Source organism: Streptopelia decaocto, assembly GCF_964273445.1.
Source record: "Streptopelia decaocto genome assembly, chromosome: 7".
Taxonomy (NCBI): domain Eukaryota; kingdom Metazoa; phylum Chordata; class Aves; order Columbiformes; family Columbidae; genus Streptopelia; species Streptopelia decaocto.
Genome location: NC_138661.1, coordinates 6,158,203 through 6,180,443, shown reverse-complemented (window position 1 = coordinate 6,180,443; position 22,241 = coordinate 6,158,203). Strand labels below are relative to the sequence as shown.

Below are 22,241 nucleotides of genomic sequence, written 5' to 3'. Positions count from 1 at the left end.
ATTAGGTTCTGATTGATTTGCTGGAAAACTCAGTCAGAACCTAGAGGTTTAAAGGTACACCATGGATGTGTTTTGTCTCAGAAAGCTGTAATGCAAATTTTGTGGCAATTCTGGTGTTGATTCCTGAATCCTTCGGTCATCGGTGAAGCTGGGATAGAGTGGGTAGGTGTGTGTAGCGAACACCACCATCCCGTGTGATGTTTTCAGATAGATCAAGGGCTTCAGCCTACGAGATTTTGGGATCAGGGTCTGTGTGCCTGCAGCCTGTCCTACATAAACTCTGTGTGCATTTCTGTCGCCTGGCATGGAGGCAGGAATTATTATGGGTTCCTCTTCTCTGTCTGCACATCCTGCTGTTAAAGACTTTGAAACATCAGAGTAGTTAGAGATTAGAGGTTCTCCTTCCCCTCTACTCTGCCCTGGTGAGACCACACCTGGAATATCATGTCCAGTTCTGGGCCCCTCAGTTCCAGCAGGACAGGGAACTGCTGGAGAGAGTCCAGCGCAGCCATGAAGATGATGGAGTGGAGCATCTCCCTCATGAGGAAAGGCTGAGGGAGCTGGGGCTCTTCAGCTTGGAGGAGACTGAGGAGTGACCTTATTAATGTTTACAAATATATAAAGGGTGAGTGTCATGAGGATGGAGCCAGGCTCCTATTGGTGACAACCAATGGTAGGACAAGGCGTAACAGGTTCAAACTGGAAAACAAGAGGCTCCACTTAAATTTGAGAAGAAACTTCATCTCGGTGCGGGTAACAGACACTGGAAGAGGCTGCCCAGGGAGGTTGCGGAGCCTCCAACTCTGGAGTAATTCAAAACCTGCTTGGACACCTTCCTGTGTAACCTCATCTGGGTGTTCCTGCTCCAGCAGGGGGATTGGACTGGATGAGCTTTTGAGGTCCCTTCCAATCCCTGACATTCTGTGATTCTGTGTGATTCAGTGTAAGAACAGAGTTGTGCACCTCTACACAAATCTATGGTGAGGAGCTGTAGATAAGAGCGATTTGATGTCCAGAAATGCTGCAGTCTCTGCGTTTTTAGTACCTGTAGGTATTCAGCACCACGGATTTCCGAGCTGAGGGTTTAAGCCCAAGGTCTGAAACACTGTCCAGAGCTGGTCTAAGCAAGAACTAGGTTCACCTTGGCAGCAAGTGCAGTGGGAGGCATAGCCAAGGGTAGGATTGTCACAAGGATGGAGCCAGGCTCTTCTCAGTGACAACCAATGACAGGACAAGGGGCAATGGGTTCAAACTGGAACACAAAAGGTTCCACTTAAATGTGAGAAGAAACTTCTTCTCAGTGAGGGTGGCAGAGCCTGGCCCAGGCTGCCCAGGGGGGTTGTGGAGTCTCCTTCTGTGCAGACATTCCAACCCGCCTGGACACCTTCCTGTGTAACCTCATCTGGGTGTTCCTGCTCCATGGGGGGATTGCACTGGATGAGCTTTCGAGGTCCCTTCCAACCCCTGACATTCTGAGATTCTGTGCTGCAGAAATAGGGGTGGGGAAGGTGTCTGGGAAGTAAAAGGGATGCAGGATGCTCGGTGACAAGGTGACTGCAGCCAGGCTGGGGGCTGCCAGGCAGAGGGGCACACGAATTGCCGGTGTCCCCAGGGGACAGCCGTGAGGCCCTCCTCAGGAAGGCGAGGATCTGTAAACATGGAAGCCAAACTTCCCTGGACACTCGCCCAAGGCCAAGCAGCAGCCAGCGTTGTTTATGAGGAGCAGCCCGGGCAGCGCTCCTCTCCTTCCCCCTCGAGGGGGAAATAAAAGCCGGCCCCGCTGCCAGAAACCGACCTTCACCCCCTGTCACAAGCGTGGCCTTTCCCCTACAAACCCAGCGCTTATCGCCGCGGTCACCCCCCAGCCCCGGCCGCCTCAGGGAGCGGCGCCGAGCGGAGCTGCCCGCCCCTGCCCGCCGGGGAGAAGGGGTGGAAGGGGAGGCGGGAGGAGGCCGGCGCTGCGCTGCCGTGGGGCAGGCGCTGGCTCCGGGCAGCGGGGGCGGCTCCCGCCGCGTCGCTGCCCCGATAAAGCGGCGGCCGGAGCGGCGGGCGGCGGCGGCCATGGCGTGGGGCTGCGCGCTGTGGCTGGCGCTGGCGGGCGCCGTCCTGCTGGCCCTGCTGCGCCGCTGGCTGCGGGCCGAGGGCGACCTCACGGTGCTGTGGGCCGAGTGGCGGGGGAAGAAGCCAGGTAAAGCCGCCCCGTGTGTCCGGGGAGGGTTTTGGGGCGCTGGGTGAGGGGAAGGGACTTGAGAGGGTGAGGGTCCCCAGGGACGGGGCTGAAGGCGCCTCAGCGCGGCGGACGCAGCCCTTGGCACCTCCCCCGCGGGCTCGTGTGATCGTCCAAAATAGCCCCGAAAGCATCGTTTTCCAGCCCTTAACCAGCAAGGCATTTAGTGCCCCGTCACAGCGATAAAACACGTCTCAAAGCAGTTGTGCAGTGACAGCTCCAGCACGTCTGTGCGGAGGTTTTTATGGCCCCAAACCAGTTGTTTTGCAGCGTTTTTGGGCAGATGTCCAGTTCTGGAACTGGCGTGTGGGGAGGTGGAGGCTGCTGGGGTGTGTGAGGGCCAGGGAGCGTCCCAGGGAAGTCGGTGAGGAAAGAGGATCCTTGGTGAATGCGGCGTGTTTGTGGTCAGTGTCAGTTTCACTTTGTTGTGTCGTCTCCAAGCAGATTTCACAGTAGTGCCAAAAAGTGTTTACCATGTAGTAAACATGACTATTACTCTTTGGATTAAATAGGTTTCCTCTTCCGGGAATTGTGCATAAAGGCACAAGGGAATGGCACCACCCGGCTGGCTTTGCACGTTTCTGTAAGGTGCTGCTTCTAGCACCTGTGGGTACAAAACTTCAATAAAATGCCTTCAGATGTGGATTTTAAACTCTTGCTTGTGTTGGTCTTTCCAATCTGACTGTCATTCTGCATACTTCTGGTCAAAGATCCTTTGAAAATCATAGTTTTTATTTGCTTAATAGAGGTTTTTGATCTGGAAATCCACAGATTTCTGAGTATCCCACCTCAGCTTAGGCAGAAGTGTTGATTTTGGGGTGCTGGGTGTGGGTGGTTGGGGTGACAGCGGGAGCCGGTGCCACCAGTGACCACCCAACAGCCTCTTCTTCCATTTGACCCATCGGGGGACGAAGCTGATCTGAAGGAAAATGGGACAAGGGATGCTATAAACTGTCCCACGTGGGAGATGAAACTGGATGTTGGGTTGAGGCAGGGAGGTAGAATTGTGTGGAATGAATGTGTGCCCGGGGGGAACGGTGGGGTAAGGGTTTGGGCATGAGCCCACGGTTTGGTCGGGGATGATGGCGCAGGTGAAGATCAGCATTAGGAAGGGCTTGAGAGAAGAGTAGGACAAACTCATTGAGACACCTCTGTCTTCTGCTTTCAGTAGGAGCTTGCTGCAAAAATGCCAGTGCGTATAATGGAGAACAGAAAAACATCCACAAGTAATAAAGCTCTAAGAAATAGTAATTTAAACTCTGTGTGAGCAATCTTCTGTAGCTCTTTGGATGTGCAGCACAAAGTTTTATAGTACCTCCATCAGATACTATGAGAAAACTACACGAAAGCTTTGTGTGTGGACTTCGCAAAGATCACAGAGAGACTCAGGGCAGAGAAACAAGATAAACCTTGACTAATGCAAGTGGGGTTGAAAGTTTGTCCCGGGGGATCTACATGTAACGTACATCAAGATGCAGGAGCTCTCAGGTAGACATGGTGTTATTTGAGTGTAGCCTTCAGTCTTATTGGAAGCCGGGAAACCTTTTAACTAGTCTCTCAAAGTTTCCATCTAAAGAGCGCTTGTCATTTTCTGATGGAGTTGTTTCAACATGTCAGAAGAATCGGGCAGAACTTTGTCAACATGAGCTCCCTGGCTCTGCAAAGAGGTGAGCTGGGTTCTGTTCCCTCCCTGTCTCCCGGCCTCAGTGCTTGTAATTAACTAAAATACGTAGCTGAAAAGGTAGCGTTTAAGTGGCATTTTGCTGGTAGCTCAGTGATATACAGGTGGGGTGATGGTGCCACAGTGCTGATCCTAAGTTTTCAGGTGGGAAAACTGAAATAACTTTAAAGATGTTCCCCTTTTTTCTCCCCTATGTTGTGCACTTAATGTAGAGTGTGTAGGTGAGTAATGTGTGGATCCCATGGAAATAAAACCTTGATTTTTATTTAAATCTGTTATTAGAGCTGTCACTCTTGCAGTCATTACATAGTGTTATCACTTCCACGACATTATGATGTATGTCGAAGTTTTTGGAGATAAAAATACCAGAAAGCAGCTTGATCTCATATGTTTCTTTCTCTTGTGCTGTAAACTATAATTATGAAGAAAGGCCTTAGTGTAGGTAAGACTGATTCAATTTCAATGATTCATTTCTATAGGGAGAATTAATTTCTGGATTTTGTCCTTGGCAGGTGCTGAATTGCTTCCCATCTTCTAAATATTGGTGTGGTTGGGAAACAAAGGTTACTGTGTGCAGGATGAGTTTCCTTACGTGTTGTGTTTCATGAGCTGAGGAGCAGTCATTCTAAACGGTGTACTTTTCATAGGCGGTGTAGTATTATCACGTGTGAAAACTTATGTATGTGAAAACCCCGTCTTAAAACTGAGAATAATGGTGTTATTCTTAAGGGGAGTGGGAAGGATGTTCTGTTTTAAACCTCCCCACCCCAAATATTGTTCACAAATTCAATGTCATGGCAACCTTGTGCTATAGGAGCTATGAAATGTTGGGAAAAAACATAGAGCTACAAAAGCACTTCTTGGATTACTTGCGGTACTTCGTTCAACCTCTCATTTGTTATGCCTTGTCACACAGTAGTTAATGGTTAGTAATAGCATAATCTACTCTTGTTTTTTAATTTGTCGCGGTTAATTTTTAAACTTATTTCCAGTAAGAACAGGACATTTATTCTAGAGCAAGCTGGTGGTTTGGTACTTGTTCTGCAACAGCATTTGAACTCGTTTTTCCATTATAACTCCCAGTAGCTCAGTGCTGGGTAACTATCAGCGCTGAGGAATCAGTGGAGAACTTTCCTTATGTCAACTACTTATTCTGTCCACAGAACAAGATCCTGTAACTGCAGTCAAGCTGCCCAAGACAGGTTGGGAACAGGGGAACTAAGTGGTAGGAGGAAGAGGATTTGTTTTCAGTAGCAAGAGGAGATGACTGTGGTAAGAAGGGTTGAAAGTATGCCCATGTGGTTTTTTTTGGTTCATGTAGTGCTTGTCTACACAGTTTTTCTTCAAAAAATGTAATAGGAGAGATGTACCCGCGTGTTTTTTGTGGTTAATTCAATGAATTGGTAACATTGGAGTAAAACTGTAGGAAAATAGTGTGAATAATACAGTCAGCAGCCATTCGGTATAATGATCAATACAGTGGTTGTTCCTACAGCTTCAGCAACACCTCTTTCCACCTCCCAAGTTCATAACCTTAGAATACATCTCTGCTTTGGAAAGTGTCTGTTGTTGTTATTGCTTTTAAAAGCAAACCAAAAACCCCAAACAACCCCAAACCACCAAAGCTTGGGTATAGGAGGGATTTGTCTTTGACTAAAATAGAGTCAGCTTAAAAAAATACTCACTTGGAGTCCCTCAGACTCAAGCTGAGCTCTGATAGTCAGTCCTGAGTGCTCTCTGCTCTTCTCAGAAGGGTGGAAGGTTTTGCTGCTGAGCTTTTCATGGGATTTATGTCGTTATGGCTCTGAAAGTAGAAATTTGAAACAAAGCGTAGTCTGGGGAGAACCAGGAACTGCAGTAAGCAGGAACTAAAAGTAGTCATGGCCACTAGCTTTAGTTAAAAAGAAGTATTTTTGCTAAACTAAATGAGTGGTTATATTTCAGTGAGCTGAAAAATGCTGTTCTGGCCTTTTTCAGAATAGAACTGGCTTTAAGTCTCAGGAACTGCACTTGGCTCTGCTATTTGAATTATACTGTGAAATCTTTCTTGGTTGGCTGGACATTGTTGGAATACTCTTCTGTACAAACTTGAAAAACAAGAGTTGCTGTCAGCAGCGCTCTGGGTACTCGAATCAGATGTCTGCAAAGATGAGTATTCACCAAGACTGATCTTGAAGTGTTAGGCAATAATATGTTCTAGAAAGTGCTCTGATATTGGTGATCATTCATCCTTAAGTCATCTTCTAGCAATAAATGGGTAGTTTTTCACCCGTCTGTTGTATTTGATGATATTGGGTGTATGTCTGGAAAACAAAACCTCTTTCCCAGTACCCAGGTGTATCATGGGTTGGGGATGACTGCAGATAAAGGTGGCAGACGTGTAAGCAGAGGAGTAAAAGGAATAAGATGCTATCATTTTTACTACAGGTTAGAAAATCATGCCTGGGCAGGAACTATGAGTAAATGAGAAATTTGGATGTGAGCTTACACCTTGGGAATTCTGTGTACTGTACTCTGGCCAACGCAGGAATTAACCTGCATCAGATATGAACTAAAGTGGGTGAACACCAGTTTGGTTTGTTGTGATGAGCTGCCTTTGTTTGGAGAATTTTCTTCTGTCTGCAATTACTCGGGAATATTTTTTGAGATACAACATTATTGGCAAAAGTTTGCGCAGGCTTTTGTTTGGGTTTGCAAAACAGTAACTGATTCCTGTCATTTCCAGTAATTCTTTTCTCCCTTTTCCTTTGAAGCTCTTTCTGATGAGGTTAGTGGAAATGCTGCATGTGGATGGCTTGCAGAAATGCAATCAAATTTCTTCCATCAGGTAGATAATCCATGTTTATTCAGATTAGCCGTGGAACAAAGTTCAAGTGACAACAGAACAGCTATGAACGATTTCACAACTGCACGTGACCAAAAAATAAAGAACTCAGGATTTTGTAACAGCGCATGTCCCCCCGCCCCCCAAATGATCATATTTCTTAAAACCAATATAAAAAATTACCCCTGCAGTGACTTAAGTGTTGATCTTAGCATTGGCAAGGTGTGAACTGCCGTCTTCATTCTTTTGGTAGAAGATGAACTGCGTGGCAAGGTTGTCTGGGTGACAGGAGCTTCAAGTGGAATCGGAGAAGAATTGGCTTACCAGCTATCGAAGATAGGAGCCTTGCTTGCCATCTCAGCAAGAAGAGAGGATGAGCTGGAAAGAGTGAAAAAGAAATGCCTTCGTAAGTACGGTTTGCTCCTTCATGTAAACAGTTGCACTCTCGCTGTGATGGAGTTGCCACAGAAATACCAACCCGCATATCACAGGAATAAATTTTGTGATGAAAGTAAACATAGCTTCACTGTACACGTGAAGCTGTTATTTTCTTTTTGTGAGCGAGAAGCCTTTGTGAAGACTTGCACTATGAGTTCCTTCCTAAGGCAGTGGTACTTAAAAAAAAATCTCATTAGCAATTGCAAGTTGTCTTCCAAGATACTAGATTAAGAAAAAGAATAAATACTGTGGGGAAGGGGGGAAACAGTCTGAAGGGTGTCAGCCTGTTAAGAACTAAAACCATGTAGCTGTGTGCTGCTGAGAAATCGTCTTCCTTCAGGTTGTGCATGTTACAGGTAGACTGACCACTGACTTTCCTCTCTCAAAAAGGAATTAATAGAAATGTTCAGAAAAAGTTGTTCTGAGCAAGTGCCAGAAAGAGGATCACCTGGAGACCAAGAGGAGCAAGAGTGAAGTGGGATGTTTAACTATCCCAGTTGTCTTTCATGTGCCTGCTGAGTCAGTAGTAGCTTCATTCCTCCCATTTCTCTTTTTCCCTCCTGTTTTCTGGTTTGACAGCACGAGGGATAGGCAGTTAATTCATGCTGATAAATAGGGGTTTTAAACATGATTGATGTTCTACCTCTTTCAGACTATCCCTCCATAGCTCAAGACACACTGTTTTATACTGAGTGTGTTATCACACTGACAGTTCATTCCTAGTAGCGTTGATGGAATGGCCACAGTCTACTTAGAATGTGTGCTGGTGAATAATTAAATATCTGTCTTGGGTTAGCACCTAAACATTTCTAGAAATCTAAATGTTGCAGCAGCTACTCTGAAAATCTGTCAAGGACCTTCCAAAAGTGCACAGTTCTTTACTGCTATTTTCTGGTGCTTCAAAAAAGCAGCCACTTAAATATCACAGAATCACAGAATGTCAGTGATTGGAAGGGACCTCGAAAGCTCATCCAGTGCAATCCCCCCATGGAGCAGGAACACCCAGATGAGGTTACACAGGAAGGTGTCCAGGCAGGTTTGAATGTCTGCAGAGAAGGAGACTCCACAACCTCCCTCGGCAGCCTGGGCCAGGCTCTGCCACCCTCACTGAGAAGAAGTTTCTTCTCAAATATAAGTGGAACCTTTTGTGTTCCAGTTTGAACCCATTGCCCCTTGTCCTATCATTAGTTGTCACCGAGAAGAGCCTGGCTCCATCCTCCTGACACTCACCCTTTATATATCTGTAAACATTAATGAGGTCACCCCTCAGTCTCCTCTTCTCCAAGCTCAAGAGCCCCAGCTCCCTCAGCCTTTCCTCATAAGGGAGATGCTCCACTCCCTTCATCATCTTCGTTGATAACTTCAAAAAGAAGCAAGGGACAAAGGATGACAGTGTGGTTAAGCAGTAATCGTGGCAGAATTCCAATGCTACATGGTGCAATGTTTGGCAGTCAGTAGAAGTTTGCAACCACATTTGCGTCTGTGGCCGTTTGTTGTCATTGCAAAACTGATAACCTTAGATACACTGGCTGGAGCCGTAATCCTGGATATCCATTTTCATACAACACCTGTATGAGAGCGCAACGTGCTAAGGAATATTCAGAAATATTATTTCAATTGATGTGAACCAAGAGTACAGGTTTATCTAGCGTGATTTCTGCCTCTGACAACTTTAAGTGACCCTGTGAATGTCTAAACTGTGGTATATGCCAGCTTTAAAGTCTTATGTATCCATGTGTTCTGCAAGTACATGCTACTGAACTTTATTTTAACTATTGGTTAGATTAGTAGGAGTATCAGAAACCCTTCAGTAACATAGTTTTTCATATTTTCTATAGCCAACTTTCAAGTAGTAAAAGAGAGTAATTAGGCCAACTTCTCTTATCCTTCTCAAGACACTGTAAACCAGCTTTCCACCCCTTTCCTTGGTGATTATGTCTGCTAGCCCCCCTAACTGTCCCTGTGCTATACTCTCTATCATTTATCGTTATTTGTCTTGAACTAGGGGTCCAAAATTGGGCACACTACTCCAGATACAGTTTTTAGGTCCAGGCACTAAAAAACAATCACTTCCCTCAGTCTGCTCTTGCTGGTGCAGCCCACTAACATTTGTGATTGCTAGAGATCATTGCTGGCCTAAGTTCAACTTGCCGTTGTCCTTCCATCAGGACCTCAGGTCTTGTTTGGAGAGGGGGGACCTGGCCGTTTCCACATTGGCCTGCAGTACAGCGTAGCGTTGTTCTGGCCCAGGTGTGAAAATTTGCATTTGACTTTGTTGAGCTTAATGAGGTTTGTCAGACCATTCCCACACCTTGTTAAGATGCCTCTGAATGGCAGTCCTACCCTCCAGCATACCAACTGCTCCTTTAAACTTGATTTTTAACTGAAAATTTGCTGAAAACCTGTGTTTTATCCAATGATGTGGGTCATTAAGGAAGATATTAAAAGATATTGATCATGGATGGATACCAATTATAACTGGTCACCAGTTAGGCTTTGAATGGTTGGTTGCTACGTGTCAGGCCTGGTGATCCAGCCTGTTTTTCACTTGCATTGTAATCCACTCATCTAGACCCCTCGTATTTCCCCACTGTAGCTTCAAGGATGCTATGGAAAACAACATGGAAAGCTACATGGTCAAGCTGACAACATCCACTGCTCTCCCCTTGTCCCCACAGCCAGTCATCACGAAAACAATTGAGCTGGCCAGGCAGTGTATGTCCATGCTGAATCTATGCTGGCTTTTCCTGGTCACCTTCTTGTCCTTCATATACTTGGAATTTGCTTCCAGGGGGAATTGCCGCATAGTTTTCCCAAGGGCTGAGGTTAGGCTGTGTGACGTTTGGTTTTCTGCTGTCAGTGGGGAGTTACTCCACTTACCAAGCACCTTCCAAAGAGGAGTGATACTGGTCAGCTTTTGTAAGTCCTGGATGTATATATTGCTCCATTATATGTGCAGTTTGTCCTTACCTTGGTCTTTCTCTGACGTTGCTAGTATTTCTTTCCGCCAGAGTCTAGCCTCAGGAGAGTGGGAGACCTGAGCGGAGATCTTGCCAGTGAAGACTTAAGGCAAAGAAGGCAATGAGTACCTCATGTTTTCCTGTGCTCTTCATCTTTCATCTCCATCCCTGTTCAGCAGTGAGCTCACTCTGGTCTTCCGTTTGTTGGTGCTGTACCTGTGAAGCTCTTGTTGCCTTTTACATTCCTCACCATTTTCGACTTCATCTGAGCTTTGATTGTCCTGATTCCATCTCTGCATGCTTGGGCAGTGGGTCCATTTCCTTCTTAGGTGGCTTGTCTGTGCTCCCACCTCCTGCATGTTTTGTTTTTGCAATTGAGCTCAAGAGTATTCTGCAAGGTTTGAGTAGCGTGGGATGGATTAAGGTTGAGCTGCAACATGTAACATCAACTTGAATTTGGCTGAATTATATGGCATAATTGGAGCTAATAGGCTTTAACGTGCCAGCTGTAGATGCCATACGCAGCAGCAACTTGACTACATAACTTTCTTATTAATGTCAGAAGCAAGCACATTTATCTTGTTCAAGACTCAGAGACACCACCCTATAATGCGTAATTATGCATTCTACACCGCTTAAAAGCTGAAGGAGAGAGAGGAGGAAAGTAAAAAACCATAAAAGCTGTGGTAATGCCTGTCGAGTCCTGCATATGCCAGCTCAACACTTCTCTGCAGGAGGGAGAGAAAACAACTTGCATAACTTACATGGTTCCTGCAAATGACTTCTGTGCTTCCCCCAACCTGTCTCTGCTATATGAGCTGAATTTCACCAGTCGTTTTGAACGCTGTTTTCTCTCAAAAGCCCTGAAAAAAAACAAAAACCAAACCAACCAACCAAAGAAGCCAAGTAGATCGTGGATGTGTTTCTTGGTTTGACAAAACTCAAATATGATTTAAATATAGGTAGGTCAAATGAATGACAGATAATCTACACATTATAGAATTATACAGTAATTGAGGTTGGAGTGGACCGCAGGAGATCATGTTGTTCAGCCTCTGCTAAAAGCTCATGTTCTATTGAAGGGCATTATACCAGATAGAAATAAAAGATAAAGGAGGTGCTGAAGATCTGGGAAATCAAGGGTCTATGCTGAGTAATAGCATTTATTGTATTACAGGGAACTGCTATCTTGGATTAACATGTATTGAAAACAGTTGTTGATCTGAAATCCTCTAGGGGATCCCAGGGGAAAGTGGTTACTTGATGTCATAACAAAATATTATTTTAAGCGAGCATTAACGCAGCCATCTTTCACAAAATAATTTGGCTTTGAGTGATCGTAACCATGTTTTAGTTAAAGAGTAACTGGAACTTAATGAACCATCAAAGGGGAGGAGGCAGCCCACGATCGTTTGATAAGAAAAATGTCAGTCAGAAGACCTGTTGCTTGGTGGTTGGGCAGTTTGATCCCATGTGATCCCAAAGCCGCTATGTCTGGAGACTTTAAGAGACCCCCAAAACCCACACACAGCTGTGTGACATGCCCTTTGTTCCTGGTAGGCTGAGCTTAGAGCGCTCAGTTCCAGATACGTTGCATCCGAAAGCTGGTGGCCATGTCCGATTCACTTTGCAGCTGGAGACACTTTGCCAAAGGATGTTAACTAATATATGTTTGTGTAAAACAATGGACTCTAAGGTCTGCCACTTGGGAGCAAGTGTTTTTCTGGGTTATCATAATTGTTCCCTTAAAAACATGTTTGGTAGCAGGCAAAAAAGGCAGTAGAGTGTTAGGGGTTATTGGCAAGAAGAATGGAGAATGAGATTCTGATAGTGTATAAGTTGGGACATATAAATGCTTTCAACACTGTGCACAGAAAAACAAGGGGATGAGTGGACGGTAGAAGAAGTTTAGAAAGAGTCACAAGAATACCTGAAAGCTTGTAAATCTGTCCGAGTGACTAGATCAAGGGTTCCTCACCCTCGAGAAGGGGTAAGGAAGCTGATGGAGATGTGTGGTCTGAGTGCTTTGGGGGGTGGAAATCAGGCTGGCCTAGATTGCTCCACAAGAAAACTAGGCCTCTGGTTTGATATTTCCTGAAGTCAGAAGTTGCTTAGTTTATCATAAAAAAGAGCACTTCCTTCCTTATCAGCAGCCTGTGTCTCTTCCTCTGCTTTTGTCTGTCCCTCCTGTGCAACTTTCTTGGCTGGGCTGACTGTGCGGTCTTGTTAATCCACAGCAGAAACATCCTCATCCCATCAGGCAAAATCTGCGTGAGGGAGCATGAGGCAGAGGTGTGTCCCTGAGAGTCATTTAAACTACATGGGTTTTACTGCTGTGTTTCTGGAAGAAATGGGGAGGAAAATGCACATGGAGGGGTTGGAGGGAGCAATAAATGAAAATACTGGTAGCCTTAAACCAGGTAGATGAATTTAGTACAACCAGTAGCCTAGATACTAGTGACCTTTGAACAGCGGCAGCCTAAGGATTTCAGCAACGTCTTTATTTGTACGTCACTGCAAAGTTCAACCTTACCTGTATATGCAAGAAGTAGTAATTAAAAAAATCAGAGCCCCTCTAAAGAGTGCAGCTTGTTAAAGGGAAACAGATACACTTAGTTGTGGCTAGGAATCAGTTTAGAAACAAAAATAGCACTAGCAATCTAAAATAAAGTTGGAAAATCATGTTATATGTAGTTAAAAACCCCTGAAAATATTGACATTGAAGGTTTTATTTTTGTGAGTCATCTGCCCCAGAACCCCAGGGTAACAAATCACTGCTCAAGAAATACTTTCTATGGAAAAGGTCAGCTGTTCTGAACAGACAGCGGTAGAAACGTTCAACATGAAGGCTTGAACTTGATGACAGGTGACTTTTATTTCGGGAGATGGATATTTTAAAAGCTGTCAGTTAAACAGAAACCTCCTTTTACCTCCTCCAATAACGCCCCCATAGTTTAGCTTCGCTTAACTATGCCTCATAGCTACTCATGGATATATGTCGTGCTTTGGGTCTAAATTGTCCTGTTGTGAGGAATAAACGTGCTTGACCAGTTAACACACGAGCAAAGTGTCAAGGCTGCCAACAGGCTGTGCTGCTGAACGGCTCCGTGAAAAATTCCAGTATCAGGCAGTCCTGTTGCATGTTACTCCCAACTCTGGCCATTTGTCTGGGGAATTGAAATTGTCTATATTGGTGCTACACAAGCCTGTTAATAAAGTCAAGCTTTTTACAAGCAAAAACATAATGACAAGAAAACAAAGACTTGGTAGAAGCAGATTAAAAATGGATTCTGTGTGGAGTTCAACATGGAAAAAAAACCAAGCATTTTATTTCCAACTTAATGTCATGGCTTCATGAAAGTGTGGTGTTTAAAAGCATATTACATTTCCCACAGTTGTTACATTAGCAATCTAATTGGTTCCCATTCATTGGTTGTTTTTAGAGATAAGCAGCTTGAGTGAAAAAGATATCCTTGTTCTGCGTCTTGACTTGACTGATAGGAGCTCCCATGAAGCTGCAACCAACAGTGTTCTTAAGCATTTTGGCAAGGTAAGGTGTGCTTCTGGCGTTAAACTTCTTTTTCTTCTCTATCTCCTATACCTCTGTTTATGTTCGGATTTCCCTTTTATTCTGTTGTATGGTAGATTCACCAGTGTCTACATTTTTCTTAAGTTTCTGTACTAAACCTGCCAAAAAGAACCTGAATTTCCATCCCTTTTGAGGCTTTGCAGAGATGCAGCAATGAACAAATAACTACTTTTTATTGCCAAGAACTAAAAAATCCCTTGCTCGATGTCACTGAATTTCCCGACCAACTGGAGCAATCCTCAGCTGTATATTTAGGCCTTAAAATTGTGTGTGAAAGTCAGAAACTTTTTGTAGTTTCAGCAATGTGTGTAATTTGTGCTCAGAACCGTGTGGAACAAAACTGGACATGGGGCACAATTGTTTCCCTCGTTTGGTGCGTAATTTTCTTGATTACTAGTCCAGAGCATGGAGTTAAGACAATAGCAGTTAGGTCTAATCAATGTTAAGCACAACGTGCAAAACTTCAAGCCTTTAGTCCACTGATATTTTGATTATTGGTACCAGATTTGTTTCTTCTGTTCCTTTAGTTGGCTTCTGGTCTTGCACAAAACATATTTCTCAGAGGTCACCTTGCAGGACCGGAGTGTTCAAGCGCAATTTGCTACAGCGCAGCAGCGTTAGAAAAACATTGTGTGGAAAACAACTTCCCAGCTGCCGGTGTTCCTGTCCTAGGAGTTAACCTTGTTTGGCATCAAACACTGTGTTCCTGTTCTGTTGACTCAGCTCAAAATTAGGAAAGGGAACGTCTAAGAGGGAGAGTAACTGCTGGAACTTGGTCAGCAGCTGATACGCCTCACTGGTGTGTGGCAGAGAAGACACTGGAGAGAATAGTCACTTAATAATTAACTGAGGAAGCACAAGTATTGAAGGAAATGTGTTATATTAATATATCGTTGTCTCTTTCCTGAGATTGATGTTTTGATCAACAATGGTGGACGCTCCCAACGCTCCTTGTTTGTGGATACGAACCTGGACGTCTACAGCGCCATAGTAGAACTCAACTACCTGGGGACAATCTCGTTGACAAAACATGTCCTGAATCACATGATCCAAAGGAAAAAAGGAAAGATTGTCACTGTGAGCAGTGTCATGGGGATCATGGGAGCTCCTCTTGCCACTGGGTACTGTGCCAGCAAGCATGCTCTGCAGGTACGTTACATTTCTGAAATTAATTAAGTCTTGTTGTGTAGGAAACCAACATCAGCGCCGCACCAGAGGACTCCAGTCTGTGCAGAAGACCTCAAGTCACAGGTGAATTGCACACAGCATGTTTAACTTCCACAGCTGTTCAAAGTCATTTAGAATTAATTTGCTCTGAAATGCAAAATATCTCAGCTCCCGGTGTAGATTTTTCTTCCTGACTAAAATTCAGATGCCATCTTAGTTGGGCCTAACCACTGCGTAGTTAAACTGCAACGTGAAGCACAAGACTTTCAGATGGAATACCTAAACCAGAGGATTATTGTGTTTCATACAGAAGTCCCAGTGTTCTCATCTTAATTCAGTTAGGGAGGAAAAGTCACTGGTGAGAGTTTTGAGACTCTTTAGGACAGTAAAGCGAGAACGGTGAGGGGTAAAGCAGATTCCTCAGAGAAATGAGAATTCCTGATTTGGCTGGGAATGTCTGAATGAATCTTCCCAATGGTTCTGAATCTCGCTGTGGTGTGACGAACCTGCAGCTCCAAGTGTCTTAAGAAGTTGTCTTCTGCAAACCACTTTAATCTTGTTTGGAAAGAGTTTTTGAAAGTAGTCTCGTTCGTGTAGAAAAACATAAAAGAAGAGCTTAGAAAAGTATCCGAGGAAAAAAGACTGGCTGTGTCATTGAGGAATCATTTGTTTAACTAGTAAATTTGTTTCGACATATTTGCCTTTCAGCACTGTTTGATTTCCTGCTAATGGATGTTTTGATCTCAGCAAAATAAATGTCAGCTGTGCTCAGTGCTGCTTTAAAAAACTGGCACCTGCTTACTCCCTCCTGGATTTAAGCACATAAACGGGGTAAATAACTTTGCTTAAGCTATTGGATCAGTATCTTTTTGCCAATTTGATTAACAACGACAAAAATACAACAAGTGGCCGACACTGCAAAGCCACTAGATGCTTGAAAGACTGAAGATGTAGAAGGCGGCGCCAGGTCTCTGCTAATGAAAAGTTTTCAATTAGGGCAATAAAGATGCTGAAGGGAGTGGAGCATCTCCCGTGTGAGGAAAGGCTGAGGGAGCTGGGGCTCTGGAGCTTGGAGAAGAGGAGACTGAGAGGTGACCTTATTAATGTTTACAGATATATAAAGGGTGAGTGTCAGGAGGATGGAGCCAGGCTCTTCTCGGTGACAACCAATGACAGGACAAGGGGCAATGGGTACAAACTGGAACATAGGAGATTCTACTTAAATTTGAGAAGAAACTTGTTCCCAGTGAGGGTGCCAGAGCCTGGCCCAGGCTGCCCAGGGAGGTTGTGGAGTCTCCTTCTGTGCAGACATTCCAACCCGCCTGGACACCTTCCTGTGTAACCTCATCTGGGTGTTCCTGCTCCATGGGGGGATTGCACTGGATGAGCTTTCGAGGTCCCTTCCAACCCCTGACATTCTGTGATTCTGCTGCTCCTCATCTGAGTGGCAGCGATGGAATTACCTGCTAGAGGACAGCTTGTGCTTTAAATCCAGTAGATTTAAATTGGAAGAGTGCAGTGAGCAGAAGCATGAACTCCCTTTATACCACTTTATTTATTAAGTTTTCTTTCAGTTGAATTATCCTTAGGTGTGGTGTGGTTGGCTTAAGTACGGCTAATTAGTTGCAGAGCACAAGGAATTCGGGTGTTGCTTTAAAAATTCGTAGAACTCTGAATCTCATGTTGAGAACATGGGAAAAGCTTCAAAGAGATATTTTACCAAAATTTCTGGATTAATTAACCATCAGCTAATTGAACTGCTTATATCTTTGTTGGCTTCTATTTCTGCTCAATAACCAGGCCGGACTCCAAACCTCCCTTCTTGTTTGTTTCACGGTAATTCCGCAAATACAAATCACAGGTGTTAAAACATGGGATTTGCAATATAGGTTTTGAAAAGACTCGGTCTGAGAGTCTCTTGTCAGTCTGGAGTTACGGCTCAACGTGCCATGAAACCCCCCAAAAACCATTTTATATGAAATATCAACCTTCCCCACTAGAGTTGAAGTAAAGGAGCTGTGCAGGAATGGGAGGCCTTGCCAAGTAGCCCAGTAGCCCAGCTCTGACTGTGAACAAGAAGAAATGGCCAGAGAAGAGGGAAGGGGAGCAGTAAGACAAAGCACAAAGTGATGCTGTTCCTGTTGTGTCTTCCTAGCATGTATCAACTTGTATTCTAAGATCTTGACATGAAGATTGCATTTTGGCCTTCAGTTATTAAATATGTGAGCCTATCTGACACAAATTCTTTTATTATGTTTTGGTTATGTGTGCTGTTTGGTGGGTTTTTTGTTTGTTTTTGTAAATTAACACATTTGCATCTACCACAGCTGAGAAAAAGTCTCTCCTTTTGTCCTTTTTTAAAAATTTCTTTTAAATGGCAGTTGGAGGAGGAAGGAAAGAATTCTGCTAAGAATTAAAATTTGTTCTTGAGACAATCACGCTTTGATTCATGCCAACTGGAATTCTTCATACCAACACTCCACTGATGAAATTACCCTTTATTTCCATTCTGGGAGTGCTGTAAGAGCGTGAGTCAAATCCAGCGGCATCTGCATCTGGCTGCAGTTTCTCTCTGAGTGTGATGATGCTCATGGAGATCATGTGCCATTCATCTAGTTGTAACTCATATAATTGGTGTCATGTGGAATGGATCAGAACTGGTGGCCTTCAACGTGTTCCTGAACCAGGAACATGTCTCACAGGCCTTGGGCTGCACTGAGCAGCAACCGCTGCTCTCTTTGTTCAGTCTCTGAACATTTGAAGTGTTTCTGTCATAGTAGAAGTCAGTCAAGCTTTACCTTCTTCAGCATCTTATAGGATTCGGTCACTAAGGTGGCCCAGACATGGCTTAAAGCTGTTCCTGATCCACACACCCCGTGTTGGAGCTGGTGTTAGTCTGGGCTTGGTGGAAACGCTCAGGGCAGGAGGTGATCTAAGGGAGGGCCTGGGCTTTTAATCCCAAACTACTGGGTGGCTGGCAGATCTGAGCTGCTTTCCCATGTGTCCCAAAGCAGACTTTGGGTACAGGAGTGTCTCTAATGCTAGAACTTAGTTCTCTAGAAGTTACACATCTCCAGGCTTTGATGACACGCTGTGAAGATCTGATGTGAGATACGGGGCCTGCAGGTACTTATAACTTGCAATACATGGTCAGGGTTTCTACAGAACTTGGCTGCGAAGCCCGTATGCAATCTATACGCTGGAATTAGTCACCAGCAATTGGGAAATTGGAGCCTATGTTATTGGTGCGCACCGGTGTGCAACTCAGCGCCCAGCACATCGGGCTGATTTCAGCCTGCGTTGCAGTGCAGGTCAGAGCCCGGGGTCAGCCGGCCCTGCGCCCGACCTGGATGGGACTGCAAATCACACATTTCTGCTACCGTGGGAGCAGCTTTACCACCTTGTGCTCACTCTGTCGTGACACAAAATTATGTGTTGGAATAAATACAGGGAACTTATTAACCAGGTCAAAGATAAGACACGATGCGGTGTTTGCTAAATCATAGTTCTGTAGTGCTTGGCCAGCAACTTCGGTAGGAAGACCTTCCTGAGTTGGTCATGTTGCCCATAATAGTTGTTGTCTAAATGTGAATTGCCAGAGAGATTAAGAAAACTTGTATCCTGTTAGCTTAAAGACAAGAAATACTTGCAGCTTTTGTAATTGTACTTTAACTTAGATACACGAGCATATTCCTAAACTGAAATGACGTTTATGTCTATGCGGATGCAAATTTCAAACTCTGCGGTGAATTCAGTGGTGCAGAGTTACCCCCTGAAATATCAGGGTGCACCTTTGACTTGATAGGCTGAGAAGTTTTCCTCCCTCTCTTAAATATAACCAGTACCACTTACTGAAGAGTAACAATTTGAAATCTTTAATCTCACCGCAAAGAGCGATTCACCTGCAAAAAGTAATTTCCACGATATTACAGTTACAATTGATGGCAAAACATTGAGGCTTGTCCTCCGTACAGGATCTGGCTGTGGTTTAGTGACGTTATTGTGTATTTGAAAAATCAAGAATAGGTCCCTCCCTGGTTTATATGTCAATGTCTATAATTGCAGATACAATTTTAAGTTAACCATTGAATGTGAGAAGTCAGAGCAAGTAGTAGCAGTCGGTCTGAGTGGAATACTGTTACCTTTACAGCATAGAATTCATGTGAAAATATGCAGTCAGCTAAACCTCGCCACATGCAGAAACATGGCAAAAGAAGATTAATATAATCTTTTCTTCCAGGGTTTTTTCAACTCCCTTCGGCCTGAGCTGACCGACTACCCTGAGATAAGTATTATCAACATATGCCCAGGGCCTGTGCAGTCTAATATTATACAAAATGTCTTCACGGAGAATCTCTCAAAGGTAAGGACTCAGTTCCGCTGTCATAAACCCAACTGTCGCTGCACACTCAGTGATCCTCTGATGGATTTCTTTTAGTTTTCCCCTCCTAGCAAACACCAGTCTCATCTTCTTACTAAGAGACGCTTTGATTGGTGCAGAACCACTTATAGTCTTGCAATTTGTTGTGGTGTCAAGTCCATACCAAGCGAGAATGAAGTTTGAGAGTTGCTGTGGCTTCTCTCTTCCAACACATACGACCCAAGTCTAGTAAAGCTTACTTTACAGCTGCAGTTTTAGGGAAAGGCCGGGGTTTTCTGGAGGCAGCTCTGCGTGTGGAGTCACGTCCTTTCCGCACAGGTACCTTTTTGTTGGCCGCAGTCACGCTGTCCCGTCGGGTTGACGCTGCTGCTGGCGCGGCCGCTGCCGTCAGCTGATGCGAGGCGCACATTGTTAGTGATTGTTCGGGGAGAAACAGCAAAACCTTCCAACTGCACAATTGCTCTTCACAAAGGCTGCCTAACAAAGCTGTTGGCAGAGATTGCTGCTATGATGCATCAAAATGTAACCTGTCCTAAATTCAATCAGTTTGAAGCGCAGGATAACCCACCAGTGCAGGGTGGGGGGGGAGGATATATCTCGCATTGTTGAATCGAGTTCTAAAAGGATTTTTTGCTTGCAAAACTTCATACTTCCATGAAAGATGTACTTTTTGAGCAATCTGGAAAGCTTGCAAAACAAATTCCTCGGATTTCAGCATGGCAGAAGACCCAGGAGGATGACTGAACCTAGAGCAGAATTGCTTTAGCTGTGGGAAAGGAGATGGGTAGAGCAGTCTGTTCTTGCTGGGGTGAATGCAGACAGGTTCCCAGGGCTCTGGCCTTTGTTCACCACGCTCTACGTGTGGACAGGGTGTCAGATGAGACACCCCCACCCCTGATGAAGCCCGTTGCTCTCGTTTCCGATGGCTGCCCGCAGAGCAGAGCTGGCAGGGATATTGAAATTAATGGGGAATGTGGCCTCACCTACTAACTTGGTTACTGAGTAACTTATAGCTTATAATGGGGTAGGCAGCTGGGAGCAGGAAAGTGCCCATTTCTCAGTGCCCTTTGAAGGGGTGACTTGATAGATCTAGTTCATGATACAGTAGAGGCCATGATGGAGTGGGACAGAATTTGGAGATCCATTTAAAAAAAAAAAATCTTTGACTCATCAATCAAGGTATTAATTGAAAGTGTGTTTTATTTAAGCGTGGGTGCTAAAGGAAGGTCCTAAGTGTCCCCACACTGAAAAGCAGGATTAGCACAGCGAGGGTTCCCCAGCCCTGATCTCCAGGGTCCTGGCTGGTTGTTCCATGTGTGCCCGGTGGAGAAGCCGGGAGGAGCTGTGCCCTTTCTCTCCCACAAAGAGAAGCCCAGTTCTAATCCCACCTTGCTCTCCCTCCCCTCCAGTCCATAGAGAGCGCGGGCGACCAGTCCCACAAGATGCCGACCGACCGCTGCGTCCGGCTCACCCTGGTGAGCGTAGCCAACGACCTGAAGGAGGCCTGGATCAGCGACAACCCGTACCTGGCCGTGTGCTACCTCTGGCAGTACGCGCCCACCTGGGCTTGGTGGCTGATGAACAGAATGGGCAAGAAGAGGATACAGAACTTCAAGAGCGGCGTGGTAAGGTTATTAGGTTATTCCTCTTGCTGCGTCCTTGCTTTTTTTCCACTCTGCTGACAGGCTCTTTAGCCACGGGAATGGTAGGATTGCATGTTGGATCAGTTTCCTTTTTCCCTCCTCACGTCCCTGGCAGCTGATGCCCGGCCAGACTCAGTCGCTGTGTACCTGGCGGTCTAGAATTACTGCCAAAGGCCTTGCTCTGATCTTTGTCACCCGGGCTTCAACTTCAGGACTTGGCGATAACACAGAGCTGAGCTCAAAATCACTAGTGTAAATTATTCAATGCAGCTCGGAATTAAGACTGTTGTAAAACATCTCCCTTCGTTGTGTCTCGTTTTTATATCAGGCACTAATCTGAGCACCTCCCAGAAGTACGTGAAGCAGCACTGCTGTCTGTCGGGGCTCTTACATTCACATCCCCGAAGACAGATATGCAGGGTGCTATTCTTCCACTTCTGCTCGGTAAATTGTATTTATTCACAGAATCACAGAATCGACTGGGTTGGAAAAGACCTCAGAGATCATCAAGTCCAACCCTTGGTCCAACTCCAGTCCATTTACTAGATCATGGCACTAAGTGCCATGTCCAATCTCAGTTTAAAAACCTCCAGGGATGGTGAGTCCAGCACCTCCCTGGGCAGCCATTCCAATGCCTGACCACTCTCTCTGCAAAGAATTGCTTTCTAATATCCAGCCTAAATTTCCCCTGGCAGAGTTTAAGCCCATGCCCCCCTGTCCTATTGCTGACTGCCTGGGAGAAGAGACCAATCCCCACCTGGCTAGAACTGCCCTTCAGGTAGTTCTAGAGAGTGATGGGGTCACCTCTAAGTCTCTTCTTCTCTAGACTAAACAGCCCCAGCTCCCTCAGCCTCTCCCCCCTGGTCGTGTGTTCAAGTCCCTTCTTACTGAATTTTTGTTGAACTTGGTACAAAAAATGTTAAAAGTACTCCAAAAGCAGGAAACACAAAAATAAGGGTGGCACATGCAGCTTAAAAACTTCCTACTTCCACACTGTAACACTCCGCTGGCACAAGCTGTTTCGAGCAGCATAACACTGTGGGTGATGGACTTAAATACAACAGAAAGCAGGGTGGGGAAATACTGATTTCATGTACTCTCACTCCAGGATGCTGATGTCTCTTATTCAAGAAAGAAGAAGTAAGGACGAGTATGTACAAAGTCCTGCTGTTCTTGTGCTAAGGCTGAGAAGCTTTTTTCACATTGCGTGGCTGCAAACAAAAGCTTTTTTTTTATCTGTTGTACCTTTGTCATCATGCAACTTGACCGATCTATCAAGCTGTAAACACACTTGGCTAAATAAAAATCTCTTTCTACACATACCTGTTTCA

General features: G+C 45.0%; 1 protein-coding gene across 1 annotated transcript; it reads left to right on the top strand.

Annotated features, from left to right (window-relative positions):
- Nucleotides 1–1,920: 1,920 nt before the first annotated feature.
- Nucleotides 1,921–22,230, top strand: DHRS7 (dehydrogenase/reductase 7). Its single transcript, XM_082059281.1, has 7 exons — nt 1,921–2,188; nt 6,986–7,138; nt 13,574–13,680; nt 14,629–14,868; nt 19,127–19,249; nt 20,677–20,892; nt 22,019–22,230. Exons 1-7 carry the CDS (start codon nt 2,062–2,064, stop codon nt 22,052–22,054), a joined length of 1,002 nt encoding a protein of 333 aa, XP_081915407.1. The 5' UTR covers nt 1,921–2,061; the 3' UTR covers nt 22,055–22,230.
- The last annotated feature ends 11 nt before the right edge of the window (nt 22,231–22,241 follow it).

Bases quoted from the DNA above. Each gene is read 5' to 3' on its own strand.
- DHRS7 (XM_082059281.1), top strand. From the start codon at position 2,062: ATGGCGTGGGGCTGCGCGCTGTGGCTGGCGCTGGCGGGCGCCGTCCTG. The intron at 7,139-13,573 runs GTAAGTACGGTT...GGTTGTTTTTAG, and splicing joins AGTGAAAAAGAAATGCCTTC to AGATAAGCAGCTTGAGTGAA. The intron at 13,681-14,628 runs GTAAGGTGTGCT...CTCTTTCCTGAG, and splicing joins TTCTTAAGCATTTTGGCAAG to ATTGATGTTTTGATCAACAA.